Source organism: Globicephala melas, chromosome 10 (genome assembly GCF_963455315.2).
Source record: "Globicephala melas chromosome 10, mGloMel1.2, whole genome shotgun sequence".
In the NCBI taxonomy this organism is placed as follows: domain Eukaryota; kingdom Metazoa; phylum Chordata; class Mammalia; order Artiodactyla; family Delphinidae; genus Globicephala; species Globicephala melas.
In genome coordinates, this window is record NC_083323.1 from 41,677,767 (window position 1) to 41,691,296 (window position 13,530).

At 36.8% G+C, this 13,530-nt stretch overlaps 1 protein-coding gene across 4 annotated transcripts in view; it reads left to right on the top strand.

The window, feature by feature from the left end:
- The window catches only part of OSBPL8 (oxysterol binding protein like 8), a 192,487-nt gene that overhangs the window by 143,257 nt on the left and 35,700 nt on the right, over positions 1 to 13,530 (top strand). For all 4 annotated transcript variants that reach the window (XM_030866229.3, XM_060305957.2, XM_060305958.2 and 1 more), the window contains 6 exons: positions 639 to 810; positions 4,128 to 4,365; positions 4,977 to 5,161; positions 8,301 to 8,382; positions 8,678 to 8,776; positions 10,233 to 10,329. In XM_030866229.3, coding sequence (XP_030722089.1) covers positions 639 to 810; positions 4,128 to 4,365; positions 4,977 to 5,161; positions 8,301 to 8,382; positions 8,678 to 8,776; positions 10,233 to 10,329 — 873 coding nt within the window. The remainder of the gene's footprint in view (positions 1 to 638; positions 811 to 4,127; positions 4,366 to 4,976; positions 5,162 to 8,300; positions 8,383 to 8,677; positions 8,777 to 10,232; positions 10,330 to 13,530) is intronic.

Genomic DNA, 13,530 nt, shown 5'->3' on the forward strand with positions numbered 1-13,530 from the left:
AAAGAATAGATATATGTATATGTATAACTGGATCACTTTGCTGTGCACCTGAAACACAACATTGTAAATCAACTATAGTCGAATATAAACAAAAATTAAAATACATAGAGTCAACCACACACACACAAAATTAAGTTATTAATGTTTCTACTAACTAATATGGCAGTTAATAACAGTATTAGACAGGCATTTTTCTGACTTAAAATTTTGGTGCTAAACCTGGGATAGATGTCCTGTCAACAACAAAATATTATTTTAGATAGTTTGTTTATAGTAGAAACATAATCCCTTAGGTATATTTCATGTACCTTTTTGGTACCTTCAGTTATTCTACATGTTAATGTTTGAAGCTTTTAAAAATAAAGTACATTTATTTTAGATTAGATGTATTTTCTAATGTATGTTAATGCTATTTATTTACCAGTGGTTTCTAGATATTTAGAATGTAAAAAGCACTTATTAAACTGAAAAATTGCATTAAGACATCCTGGCAGGATTTTATATTCTAATTAATTTTTACAGTGCATGTTTCTGAGAGAAATAATAGTATGTTTAAAAGTTAACAGTGTTAAATTAAGATGGATGCTAGTTTTTCTAGTTTCTTGAATTATACTATTTATGAATCTGTCTTTTTCTAGGAAGGTGCTGGATGGATGCTTTGGAGTTGGCTTTGAAATGTTCTAGTCTTCTTAAACGTACAATGATCAGGGAAGGAAAGGAACATGACCTGAGCATCTCATCAGAGAGCACACATGTGACTTTGTATGGCTTATTACGTGCTAACAGTCTCCACAGTGGTGATAACTTCCAGTAAGTAGATATTGCCACTAATTTGGTGATTATTTTCGAGACTGTGTTATTCACTAGGTTAGTTGGCAGGCCTAGAATTTTTGTATTGTATCTAGGATTGAAACTTAGCTGTCTTTAAACCCCTATGGCCTGGTTTAAAATTTGTTGAGTTGCTCTGGTGAGGTGTAGACAGTTATTTCCTTGATTCCAGCTAATATGAATTACTTGTTCTTTCCTAAATACAACCATGCTAACTACCTTGTCTTTGTGCCTGGTGTTCCGTCAATTAAGAATGACGTCTAGTCCTCCTTGCTCTTTTCTTCCGTCATACTCCTGTGTTTTCTTCAAGGCCAATCTCAATCTCAAATATTATATCATATGCGAAGCCTTTCTTTGCCTCATAAAAATGAGATGTAATCCGTCCTTCTACTGTTGTTCTATTAGCACTTTTTTGTTTTTTCTATAATGGACTTGACTTATTCTACCTGGTATTTGTGGAATTCTCCTATTATATTGTGTTTCAAATTGGAACTGTATCCTATTTGTGGTTTTTTTTTCCCCTGAAGCATTCATTGTAGTTAATACTAAAAAAAATTTTCTTCAAGGAAACGAAGGTTGAGGTTCAGATCTCTTCTGTTGCTTTGCAGGAAAAATAGACTTCCGCTTTTCCTGCCTGGCCCCAGCCCTCAGCTTTTCCTCCCTGGCCCCAGCCCTCAGCTTCTCTGCAGCCACTTATTTCTGTCAGCATTGACGTTACCCTCCTCAAAGTTAGACTGCTTCTCTCCTCGCTTCCCTGTAAGCGGAGCTGAACTTTTTTTTTTTTTCCTATCCTTTTCTTTGACTCTTTTTCTTTACTCTCTTTTAAAACCGCCAAAAATAAATAAATAAAACCACCATTACCTTATCTTTTACATCCTTTCTTTGCAGATCTATAATCTGGAGCTTTGTTTTATCCTAGTGTAGGAGTCTGATAGGATGAGGGGGAGGGAGGTGCACCTGATATAGGAATGGGTTTTTGTTGGGGCCTTTTCCCCTGGTATTATAGAATACCAGGTAATCCTTAAATGCTCTTATTTGGGGATCTTAAAATTCATCTGCTTCACATATTTATTCATTAAAAAATTTTGAGTCTCTTTTCTGTGTAAGATACCATACACTTTTCTTTGTAATTCACCACATTGTGAATAGGAAAATGAATCAGATATGATCCTAAATTTGAATCCAGTATAACAGTTTACTAGCTATGTAATCCTAGAGAGATGTTTTGTTTTGTTTTGCTTGAAAGCGATAAAATGCCAAGCAACTATAAATAGTAGGAAGAAAAGAATGACATAAACAACCAAAGGAGAGATGTCTTAGGGTAATATAGGATCAGGAGAATTTAGAGGGTGAAAACATAATATCCAGCTAGGGAATCAGGGAGAGGATCAATATAACAGATTTTACCATTAAGTAGAATCAACATATGAACACGTTCATTTGGATATATGACAGAAAATGAGCTAGGAACTGATGTTGCAGAGATGAGGAAGGATGGGAGCCTACCTTCAAGACTTAGAGTCTCCTTGGATGTAAGAGACAGGAAACGGGTAAAGTTAAAAAAAGATTACCAAGTTTTAAGCCTGAGTAACTGGGAAGATGACAAAAAATTTTTAAAAGGACCATATTTGGGAGATAATGTATTAAATATTGGATATGTTGAGGATGCAGTGGTCCCAGTATATATAGATGTGGTCAACCAAGCGTTTAAAAACATGAATCTGAAGCTTATTCTTGCATGCATGGGAAATCATCAAACAGAAATCATCAAATAGAAATGATGAAGTCTTGAAACTGGACAGGTTGCCAAAGGGGAGAGAGGATAAAACAAAATAAAAGAGAAAATAAAAAACAGATTGTGAGGGATTAAGGAGAGACTAGATGGTAAGAAAGCAAAGACAGCAATATATGATTGTAAAGGAGAAAAAAGAAAATAAGTGTTCTAAAAAATGAATTTCTGTTAGAAGTTGTCTGATTAAAATCCAAACATAAGAAGATTTTGGAAAAATAGAGACTAAAAGAGAATCAAATAGGACTACTCTGTTAAACTTATCTCAGCATAGTTAAAATGTCAATTATTATATATAACGGCACCATGTATTCTTTTGTAAAGTACTTTACAAATTTTTTATACCAAACGAAACCCACAGATACTTTCTTAAATGAGAAATTTCTGAAAAAATGTTTGATTCTGGAAGTGATTTTTTTTAAAAAATTGTTTCCTTTTTGTGCAGAATAGTAACCCTAGTCTTGTAAGTAAGAATAAGGTTGGGTATGGCAGCTTAACAATTTTAGGCCATAGGTTCATTTCCTTAAGCTGAAATTTCCATTTCCAGTTCTCCATAGAGTTTTTTTCAAGGTTAAGCCTATCCAGTTGTTTTTTTTTCTTTCTTTTGGCTCCGTTGGGTCTTCGTTGCTGTGCGTGGGCCTTCTCTGGTTGCGGTGAGCGGGGGCTACTCTTTGTTGTGGTGCGCAGGCTTCTCATTTTGGTGGCCTCTCGTTGCGGAGCACAGGCTCTAGGTGCGCAGTCTTCAGTAGTTGCGGAGCGCAGGCTCTAGGGTGAAGGCTCAGTAGTTGTGGCACAGGGGCTCAGTAGTTGTGGCTCACGGGCTCTAGAATGCAGGCTCAGTAGTTGTGGCATCATTGCATGAAGCATAGGCTTCATTGCTCTGCGGCATGTGGGATCTTCCCGAACCAGGGATCAAACCCATGTCTCCTGCATTGACAGGCAGATTCCTAACCACTGTGCCACCAGGGAAGTCCTCAGTCCAGTATTAAATCGATATAATTACCTTATACATTTCTCCTTTTATTTTTGGACTTATTATGAGTGACTTTGGAGACCTTTACAGGTAGAAAGTCATAATTCATTTGCGTTCACTTGAGAATCTAGTGGTCTTGTCTTGAAGTTTTTCTTTAGACCAGAAGTGATAGGTTGATTCAAGTGATGATGTTTGTAAAACTAAGAAAAAAATCTAGCAAGGAATAGTGTAAAATTTTGCTTTTGGAAAATTTTAGACCTAAAGGATAGAGAAGCAAAGAGCTCAGAGTGTCATCTTTTAGCATTTTCCAGGTTTTAATTTAATTTCTCTGTGCCTCCATTTTTTAATCTGTGAAGTGAGAGTAATAATTTTACTTTTAGGGCTATTTTATGATTAAATGAGTTAAACTATATAAAACACTTAGAATGGTACCCTTCACATAGTAAATTCTCAGTAAGTGTTACATATCCTTCTTATTTATAAATTAAATATTCTTAACCTCCTTTATCCTTCCTCCTAATAATTCTTTCTCTTAAGGTTAAATGATAGTGAAATTGAACGGCAGCATTTTAAGGACCAAGATATGTATTCTGATAAATCTGATAAAGAAAATGATCAAGAGCATGATGAGTCTGACAATGAGGTGATGGGGAAAAGTGAAGAAAGTGACACAGATACATCAGAAAGGCAAGATGACTCATACATTGAACCTGAGCCTGTTGAGCCTTTAAAGGAGACTACCTACACTGAACAGAGCCATGAAGAACTCGGAGAGGTAACAGTCTGTGATTTTCAGAGATTTTGATTTTCTAATTCTTGGAAATTTACAGATGAAATTGAAGATATTTGTGTGACCTATTTCTTCTTTTCCTGAAAGAGAATAGTATTTATATAATACCTATTTTATTTTAAAAGTTGCATACATATGAATATATCAAGATTTATAAACAATTAAACACATATACTTGCACAAATACCAATATATTCTATTAAATTTAGAGTTTACATCTTCAGGTTTGCTTTTGAAATAAGATACTCCTTGATGTTATTGCCAGGTACAAAGTAAATTGTAGGGAAACATGAATTTATAACTTTCTTGTTATTGCTAATGCATAGAAGTAAACATAGTATAAAATAATAGAGTATAATTTTTTTTGTAATGGATTCTTTGTATATATCATTCACTTTATTTAGTGTCTCTTGCGACTACCCTTTTACTAAATTTTATAGGTGTTGACTTATTACCTAATGGGTTATTTTCACATTTTAAGATTGCTTGGAATAGTCTTAGAGAAGATTCATATTTTCAGTATTAGCTGTCTTATCTACATATTTATGTGTCTGAAATAAATATAGTATTTCAGTATTTTTTGTTAATTGCTAAAGGCAGGTGAGGCTTCTCAAACAGAAACTGTGTCAGAAGAAAACAAAAGCCTTATCTGGACACTACTGAAACAAGTCCGTCCTGGCATGGACCTATCCAGGGTGGTTCTGCCTACATTTATTTTGGAACCCCGTTCTTTCCTGGATAAACTTTCAGATTACTACTATCATGCAGATTTCCTATCTGAGTAAGTAAATTCTCATTTCTTAAAATAAAAGATACTTCATGGTTTTCGAGTATTTTCAGAGTGCTGATTTCAGTGGTGATGCTGTACCAAAATCAGGCTCAAATGAGATGCCACTCTCTCTTCTCCACCACTTCTGTAGTTGACCTTAATAAGAAGCAGGTTTAATACTTCGCTGTAATGTTTCCATTTATGAGGTCAAATGGAGAAATCACAAGCTTGAGGAAGACAGGAATTCTGCCCCTGCCTTGACAGCACTGCCATCACAGGCTCCCTGACCTGTGCATTGACCTAACACGGGGAGAGCTGGTTGGCATTCTTGGTTCTCCCCCACCTAAGTCCTCCTTCAGGTCCCATCCTGGGGCTTCTGCTTTTGTTTGTGCTTATTCTCTCTGCATGCAGTGAGGCATGTGCAGCTTATCACAACTGGAACATCCTACTAACTGCTGGCACATGGCATAAATCCCCACTCTCACCTTTGCTTTTCTTCCTGCCAGCTGATCCTGGGAGTAATTCTGAAGAAGGCAGGCATGAGGGAGGTGGAGGAGGAGCTGCCTACCTCTTTCCCAGCAGTTTCTTGGACAATCATACTTTTCCAGGTTTCACTTGCTGCCCCCATTCCAGCAGCAGTTTCAAGGCGCTGTGTTTTCTAAGATACTAGGTTCTGGCCCTGTGACCTGATTTTTAGATTCTGCATTAATACCTGTATTCAGTTTATTCATTGCATTACTGGTCTATTAGTTGCATTAATGAACATTGCAAAAGAAAGAAAAAAGAAGCTGATTCAAAGGATAATTCGTAAACTGTGGGAGATTTTTGCAAATTAAGTCATAAATGAAGTGTTAAGCTCCCTAAAATAACAAGGGCTCTTTTTATTTTAGTGAATGAAAAGAAATTCTATGAAAAGAAATTCTTAGTGAATGAAAATGATCAATAACCTAATAGAAAAAGAAGTGGAGGAAATGACCAAGCAGTTTAAAAATGAAGTAATAAAAATAGTCCTTAAGGGCTTCCCTGGTGGCGCAGTGGTTGAGAGTACGCCTGCCAATGCAGGGGACACAGGTTCGTGCCCCGGTCTAGGAAGATCCCACATGCCGCGGAGCAGCTGGGCCTGTGAGCCATGGCCGCTGAGCCTGCGCGTCCGGAGCCTGTGCTCCGCAACGGGAGAGGCCACAGCAGTGAGAGGCCCGCGTACAGCAAAAAAAAAAAAAAAAAAAAAAAGTCCTTAAACATGTAAACTTCACTTAAAATAAGAAAAGTGCAAATTCAAACCATAATAAGATCTATTTTCCATCCATCACTTTGACCAAAAATCTAGATGCTTTTATACCCCAGTTCTGCTTCCTTTTATCTATCTAGAAATGTATTTCCCTCAGAATATGAGGCAGGTTCCTATGAATCACAGTAAGATCTTGAGAGATGACCATTTTCCCAAATTAAAAGGTTGCACTTCTGGCAACACACACTGTTGCCAAGGTTGTGTGGCACTCATAGACTGCTGTTGGGTCATACAAACTAGCACAGTGCATTAGAAAGGCATCTGGCAGTATCTACCAAAATTATAAATGTATTCAATCCTTTGATCCAGTAATCCTGCTTCTGGGAATATCTCCTACAGATACAACTCCACATGTACAAAATGACATATATACAAAATTGTTGCAGCAGGGTTTGGAACAGCAAAAGGTTAGATAACTCAAGTGTCCAGCCACAGTTGACTGGTTAAGTAATGTATGGTACATCCACACTAAGGAAGAACTCTATAAACTGATTTGGAGGGATCTTCAGGAGTGTGTGTGTATGTGTGTGTGTGTGTGTGTGTGTGTGTGTAAAAAGCAAGATACAGAAGAATGCATTTAGTTTGTTCCCCTTTTTTTTTTAAGAAAAAGACTACATATTTGGGACTTCCCTGGTGGCACAGTGGTTAAGAATCCTCCTGCCAGTGCAGAGGATACGGGTTCGATCCCTGGTCCAGGAAGATCCCACATGCCGCAGAGCGACTAAGCCTGTGAGCCACAACTACTGAGCCTGCGCTCGAGAGCCCACGAGCCACAACTCCTGAGCCCCCATGCTGCAGCTACTGAAGTCCGTGTGCTTAAAGCCCGTGCTCCGCAACAAGAGAAGCCATCACACTGAGAAGCCCACGCACCACAATGAAGACCCAACACAGCCAAAGAAAAAAAAGACTACATATTTATATTTGCTTCTTTATACTTCAAGAAAACTATATGGAAAGAAGCAACTAGGGACTTCCCTGGCAGTCCAGTGGTTAATACTCTGTGCTTCCACTGCAGGGGGCGCGGGTTAGATCCCTGGTTGATCCCTGGTCAGGGCGCTAAGATCCCATATGCCACGTGGTGCGGCCAAAAAAAAAAAAGAAGCAGCTAAAAAAAAAGGTTGCCTATGGGAGGTTAAGTAGGAAGAGTATGGAGAGATGGGGCAATAGCAAGACTGTGTACTTCTTTATATTGCTTTGAGTTTTGAACTGTGCATTCTACATACATGTAAAGCTGTAAATAAATTGTGTAGTAAGAGAATTTAAACCAAGAAAAGAAGAGAGCAATCAGAGGGATGTTAACTCCCGAAAAGTTCAGTATTTTCAACTTGGCACAGTTGTCGGCGAGCCTAGGCCTAGCCTCTTCCATCTCACACTTCATCTTCAAAAATCACCACATTGGACCTTCAGACATGCTTGAAGGGAGTAATATAAATAAATTGCCATATATACATATATATACACAAACAGAATTCACCTGAAAAACACAATCAGTGTTTTGCAATGTTCATAGAATTAGCAGAAGGGCAAGGGGACAGGTGAGTCATGGCTTTTGAAAATGCCTGTTTTAAAATGAAAATTATTCTTTGATTATCTGTTATATTTGTACAGTTAGTTCACTCTGGAAAATCAGTTGGTAGCACATAGGGGAGGTTGAAGACTAAAGATGGGGTTAAAAATGGGCAGAAAAGTAACCAGATTATGAAAAGTGATTCTTGCAAACTGATTTATATGGTTGTTTTTGCCATCTATTTTGAAAATGAATTATGCTTTCCAGTCATATCTCATATTCAATTGTTGATTAATATGAGGGAGAATTTGTGATATGTTCTGTAAAATTTTTGCGTATATCATTTTATTTTTTAGGGCTGCTCTTGAAGAAAATCCTTATTTCCGTTTGAAGAAAGTAGTAAAATGGTATTTGTCAGGATTCTATAAAAAGCCAAAGGTAATGTTTGTTTTACTTTCTATAGCCTTATATGTGTTCTTTATTCTTTATGTTATCTTTAGATTATTTATTAATAATTGCATTGCAGGGCCTCTTTCAGTTAGCAGAATTGCAAAATACTTGGTTATTTAGACCTGTATTATGATTGAAGTCATTTAATTTTATTTCATGTTACTACTGGGAAATTTTATAAGGATAGTTCCCAGATGATACAGTTAAGCCTATCTTGACTGGTTTAAGTTAGTACTTTGACTCTTCCATATTTATAATTTGAAACTTGTATGTTTTTTACTAGGGACTGAAGAAACCTTATAATCCTATACTTGGTGAGACTTTCCGTTGTTTGTGGATTCATCCCAGAACAAACAGCAAAACTTTTTATATTGCTGAACAGGTATTAGAAATCCATGTTATAGAAATAAAACTGATTTGGAAGTTATTCAGATTTTTTTATAGAAAATGTTAACTCAGTAAACTCACTGTTGATTATAACCTTTCTTACTAGCGAACATTTGGTAAGATTTTAACCTCTTGGTACTGACTACTAAATACCATACTCTTAAGCTACATACTCTCTTACAGTCATGGAATCCTACGATAAAAAATAAATCTTTATTTTTATTGCTCTGCCCCCCCTCCATTTTTTGGACCAAATACTTCAGTGGTTCCCCAGTTCCTAAATCAAATTTACACCCATTTCTCTGACATTCAGGGTCCTCCATATCTTTCTAAATTTATCTCAAATTACATGCCTTTTTAAGCTCTCCACAGATTCACAATTAGGTAATCTGATATTGCACTTTTTGCCTCATTATTTTTAAATTTAATTCTCCCACCCTATTATATCTTCCCAGCTATTCTTCATCTAAACAAATCCTGACCTGCTTACCTTTCATATACAGAATGTAAGGAGGATGAGAAGACTATGTGTTATTTGAAAAACCTTCCTCTTCCCAAGAGATTTTGATATACTCCTCAGATTGAAACCACTTATCTGTATTAATTTTTTTTAATTAATGATTATACTGTCTTGTATTTTAGTTCACTATAATTCTTCACTAAGTTGAGAAGCTTGAGAAGCATTTGATTTTAGTTTTGTCTCATTTCAAAAAACATGATGTATACATTTTGCAATATTAATTATTAAAATATTTGTTAAAGCTTTTGTTAGTTTCCTACGGTCTATTCAGTAATCTACATGAAGAATAACCACTGTATTAGTTATTCATTGCTGTATAACAAATTCAAAACTTAATGGCTTAAGACAAAAAACATTTATTATCTCATGCAGTGATGTTCAGGAATCTGAGAACTGTTTAGCTGGGTGGTCTGGCTCGGGATCTCTCCTGAGGTTGAGGTCAAGATATCAGCCAGCTTTGCAATCATCTGAAGGCTTACCTGGGCTGGAGGATTCTGCTTCCAAGCTCATCACATGGCTTTTGACAAGAGTACTCAGTTCCTTGTCACATGGGCCTCTCCATAGAGTTGTTCATAACATGGAAGCTGGCCTTTCAGAGCTAATGATCTTCAAGAGAGAGACACACACACACCAAGGTACATGCTGCATTATAACCTAATTTCAGAAGTGATATACTATTACTTCCACACAAACTAACTTTGGTACAGTGTAAGAGAAGCTCACCTTAATGGTGTGAATACCAGGAGGTGGGTTTCCTTCAGATACATCTTGGAGATTGGTTACTATAATCATCAATATTTAATTTTACTACTTACCAAATGTTTCTTTTAATTCATTATTAGAGTATGCTTTTAAGACTTGAACTTTTGATAATATCACAATAATATGCTTATATTATTATATTTTAATGTATTTTTCCTGTATTCAATAGGTGTCCCATCATCCACCAATATCTGCCTTTTATGTTAGTAACCGAAAAGATGGATTTTGCCTTAGTGGTAGTATCCTGGCTAAGTCCAAGTTCTATGGTGAGTTTACCCGTGTCTCAATCTATATGCTTTTCTGGAAGGTAGTATTTCCTGGTGAGCTTTTATACAGACAATGTCTTGGGCTGTTTTCAGCCAGGAATTTATATGTCAATTTACCATTTTTACTTGGGTAATGACCTTTCTTTTTCTGTTGTTTTTCTTTGCTCATTCATAAATAGAGATATGACTCATGTTATTTAAGTGTTCATCACGTACGTGTAAATTTACCACAAGTACCACTTATCGAAAGACAGAATAATGATTGCCCACTACAGCTAACCATTTTAGGCCATAATGTTTTGTTTTGTTTTAGTCTTTGAAAAGAGGAGAAAGCATCCAAATACAGTTAGAATACTTAGTCCAGGGTCAGTCAGTAATGATATTTAACCTTGGATCAAGTAACATACTAACAAAAACTTTTTTAAGTACAAGGGAAAATAAATATGTACAGTAGGAAACCTTAATCTAAAACCTGTGACAATTCAAACAAACAAATCATCCCTTGATGCTTGCTTTGTTTGGGTTTTGGGTTTGATTTTTTTGCCTAGTTTTATATTTTGCTTGTTTCAGAGGGTGATCATTTTCTTCTGAAGGTTACGTATATTTGGGTTATTCCCTCCCCACTGAACCCTCCATCCCTCCATGCCCCTACCCTGACTATAGTTTAAATGACTTTAGTGAATATGTGTTCTACCCTTGTAGAATTTTTATTGAATACCAGGTACATAGCTCACTTTCTGCAATTACTTCAGCAGCTGGCCTTCTTTTTTCTATGTTATAGTACATACAGTTGTGTATATCAGAACTATCTGTTCCTTTATAATTTGAAAGAATTTACTAAATTCAAACTTTGTAGGGACAATTTTTTGGTAACTTCCTCATTTCTTCTTTGGTTATTGACTTGCCCATATAGAAACTTCTTGCTAGGAGAGTTTGATAGTTTATATTGTTTTAGGAATTAGTTCATTTTCTTGAATCTAAATTAAGTTAAATTTAATGACATCTGGATAGAGTATATTCCTCTTAACAACTAGTCTCTTGACATTTTTTTTTTTTTTTGCGGTACGCGGGCCTCTCACCGCTGTGGCCTCTCCCGCTGCGGAGCACAGGCTCCGGACGCGCAGGCTCAGCGGCCACGGCCCACGGGCCCAGCCACTCCGCGGCACGTGGGATCCTTCCGGACCGGGGCACGAACCCGTGTCCCCTGCATCGGCAGGCGGACTCTCAACCACTGCGCCACCAGGGAAGCCCTCTCTTGACATTTTGATGTACTAAATTATCAGTTTTTCCTTTGCTGGTTTTTGCTTTTGGTGTCACAATTAGAAAACCCTTTCTCTCTTCAGCTTATATAATAATTCGCTCACATGTTCTCATATTTTTATGCTTTCACTGCTCTTTAGTTTGCCTGAAATTTATTTCTTTGTATATAGTGTGTATGAAGTGAAGCAAGAGCATAACTTTCTCTTCCCAAAAGCCAATAAATTTTCTCAGTATTTGGTTTATTTATCACTGTTTTTTAATGCCATTATTTTCTATTTCAAGGGCTATCTTCTTGGATCTATGGATCTGTTTTTTCTTGTACCACTAGTCTTTGCCCTAAGAACCATTCATTTTTAAATGGCTTTCTGATATTCTGCAGAGCAGATAAAATATAAGTACTTAGTCACTTTGCTATGGGTTGAATAATTTATCATCATTTGGGAGAACTGCTCTTGTTTTTCAAACGGTATGCATAAACCATCAATTTCATAATCAGAGTATCAGTTAAAATTTTGGAGTCCTGAATCCCAATCTTGACTTACCAAATCAAAATCACTGGGCTCAAGTATATTCTTTTTTAATATAAATTTATTTATATTATTTTATTTTTGGTTGCATTGGGTCTTTGTTGCTGTACGCGGGGCTTTTCTCTAGTTTGGCGAGCGGGGGCTACTCTTTGTTGTGACGCGTGGGCTTCTCACTGTGGTGGCCTCTCTTGTTGCATTGCACGGACTCTGGGCACACGGGCTTCAGTAGTTGCAGCACACGGGCTCAGTAGTTATGGCTCGTGGGCTCCAGAGCGCAGGCTCAGTAGTTGTGGTGCATGGGCTTAGTTGCTCTGCGGTATGTGGGATCTTCCCAGACCAGGGCTCGAACCCCTGTCCCCTGTATTGGCAGGCAGATTCTTAACCACTGTGCCACCAGGGAAACCCAAGAATATACATTTTTACAATCTCCTCAGGTAATTCTAATGTGAAGTAAAATCTGAAATGGCTTATGATATAATGTTAAGTGAAAAGCAGAGTACATATATGCTCTGAGTCAACTCTGCTTTAAAACATGTATACATTCATATATAGGAAAAAAAGATGCAAGGAATTATATCAAGATTTCATGATTAACCTGAATGATGGAATTATGGGTAATTATCGTTGGATTTTTCAACTTTCCCACAAAGAGCAAGTATTTCCTTTAAAATAAGAGAACATTCAGTTATTTTAAGATATAGTATGGTTATGAATACTATATAATAAGAGAGAAATGATTTTAAGAGAGAAATGTGTTAAGAATGTATGTGAACAACAGTGTCTGAATAAGGTCCTACTAGACCAGTCCTTCTCCTCTGGACATCTGGCCCTAATACAGAAAGCAGCTATTAATATGTGAAAACTTTCAAGAGAGCAATTGCAGGCCAATTTAGTGGAAAGTCCACAGTCATACAACAGAAATTATACAGAATGAATCCTCGTTTCCGTGACTTTCAGCCTCAGGTCAGGTACAGTTAGCAGGGTAAACTGGTGGAAACATTGCAGCCTTTCTGACCTGGGGAACCAAACACTAAATTTGGAGAAACTGTGGCCACTGGACAGAGAACAGGAACCTGAAAAGTAAAAGAGCCAGAGAGGGGATCCTGAATTCTCTCTGCCTACCTCTCTGGCTAAATCCAGAACAAAACTGCCACCCAAAAAAAAAACCAAAGTTCGTAATTTGAGTCCAATCGAATAATTGCATGCTAAGACAAAAGAACAACTTTCATTGGAGAAAAATAATAGAATTCAGAGTCTCTACAACTCAACATTTATAATGTCCAGAATCGAATACAAAATTACCTAACTTAAAGACCCAGGAAAATGGAACATATTCTCAAAGGAAAAGAAAATCAACTGAGACAAACCCCAGGATATACTGTTGGAAGTAGCACACAAGGATTTTTAAGTGGCT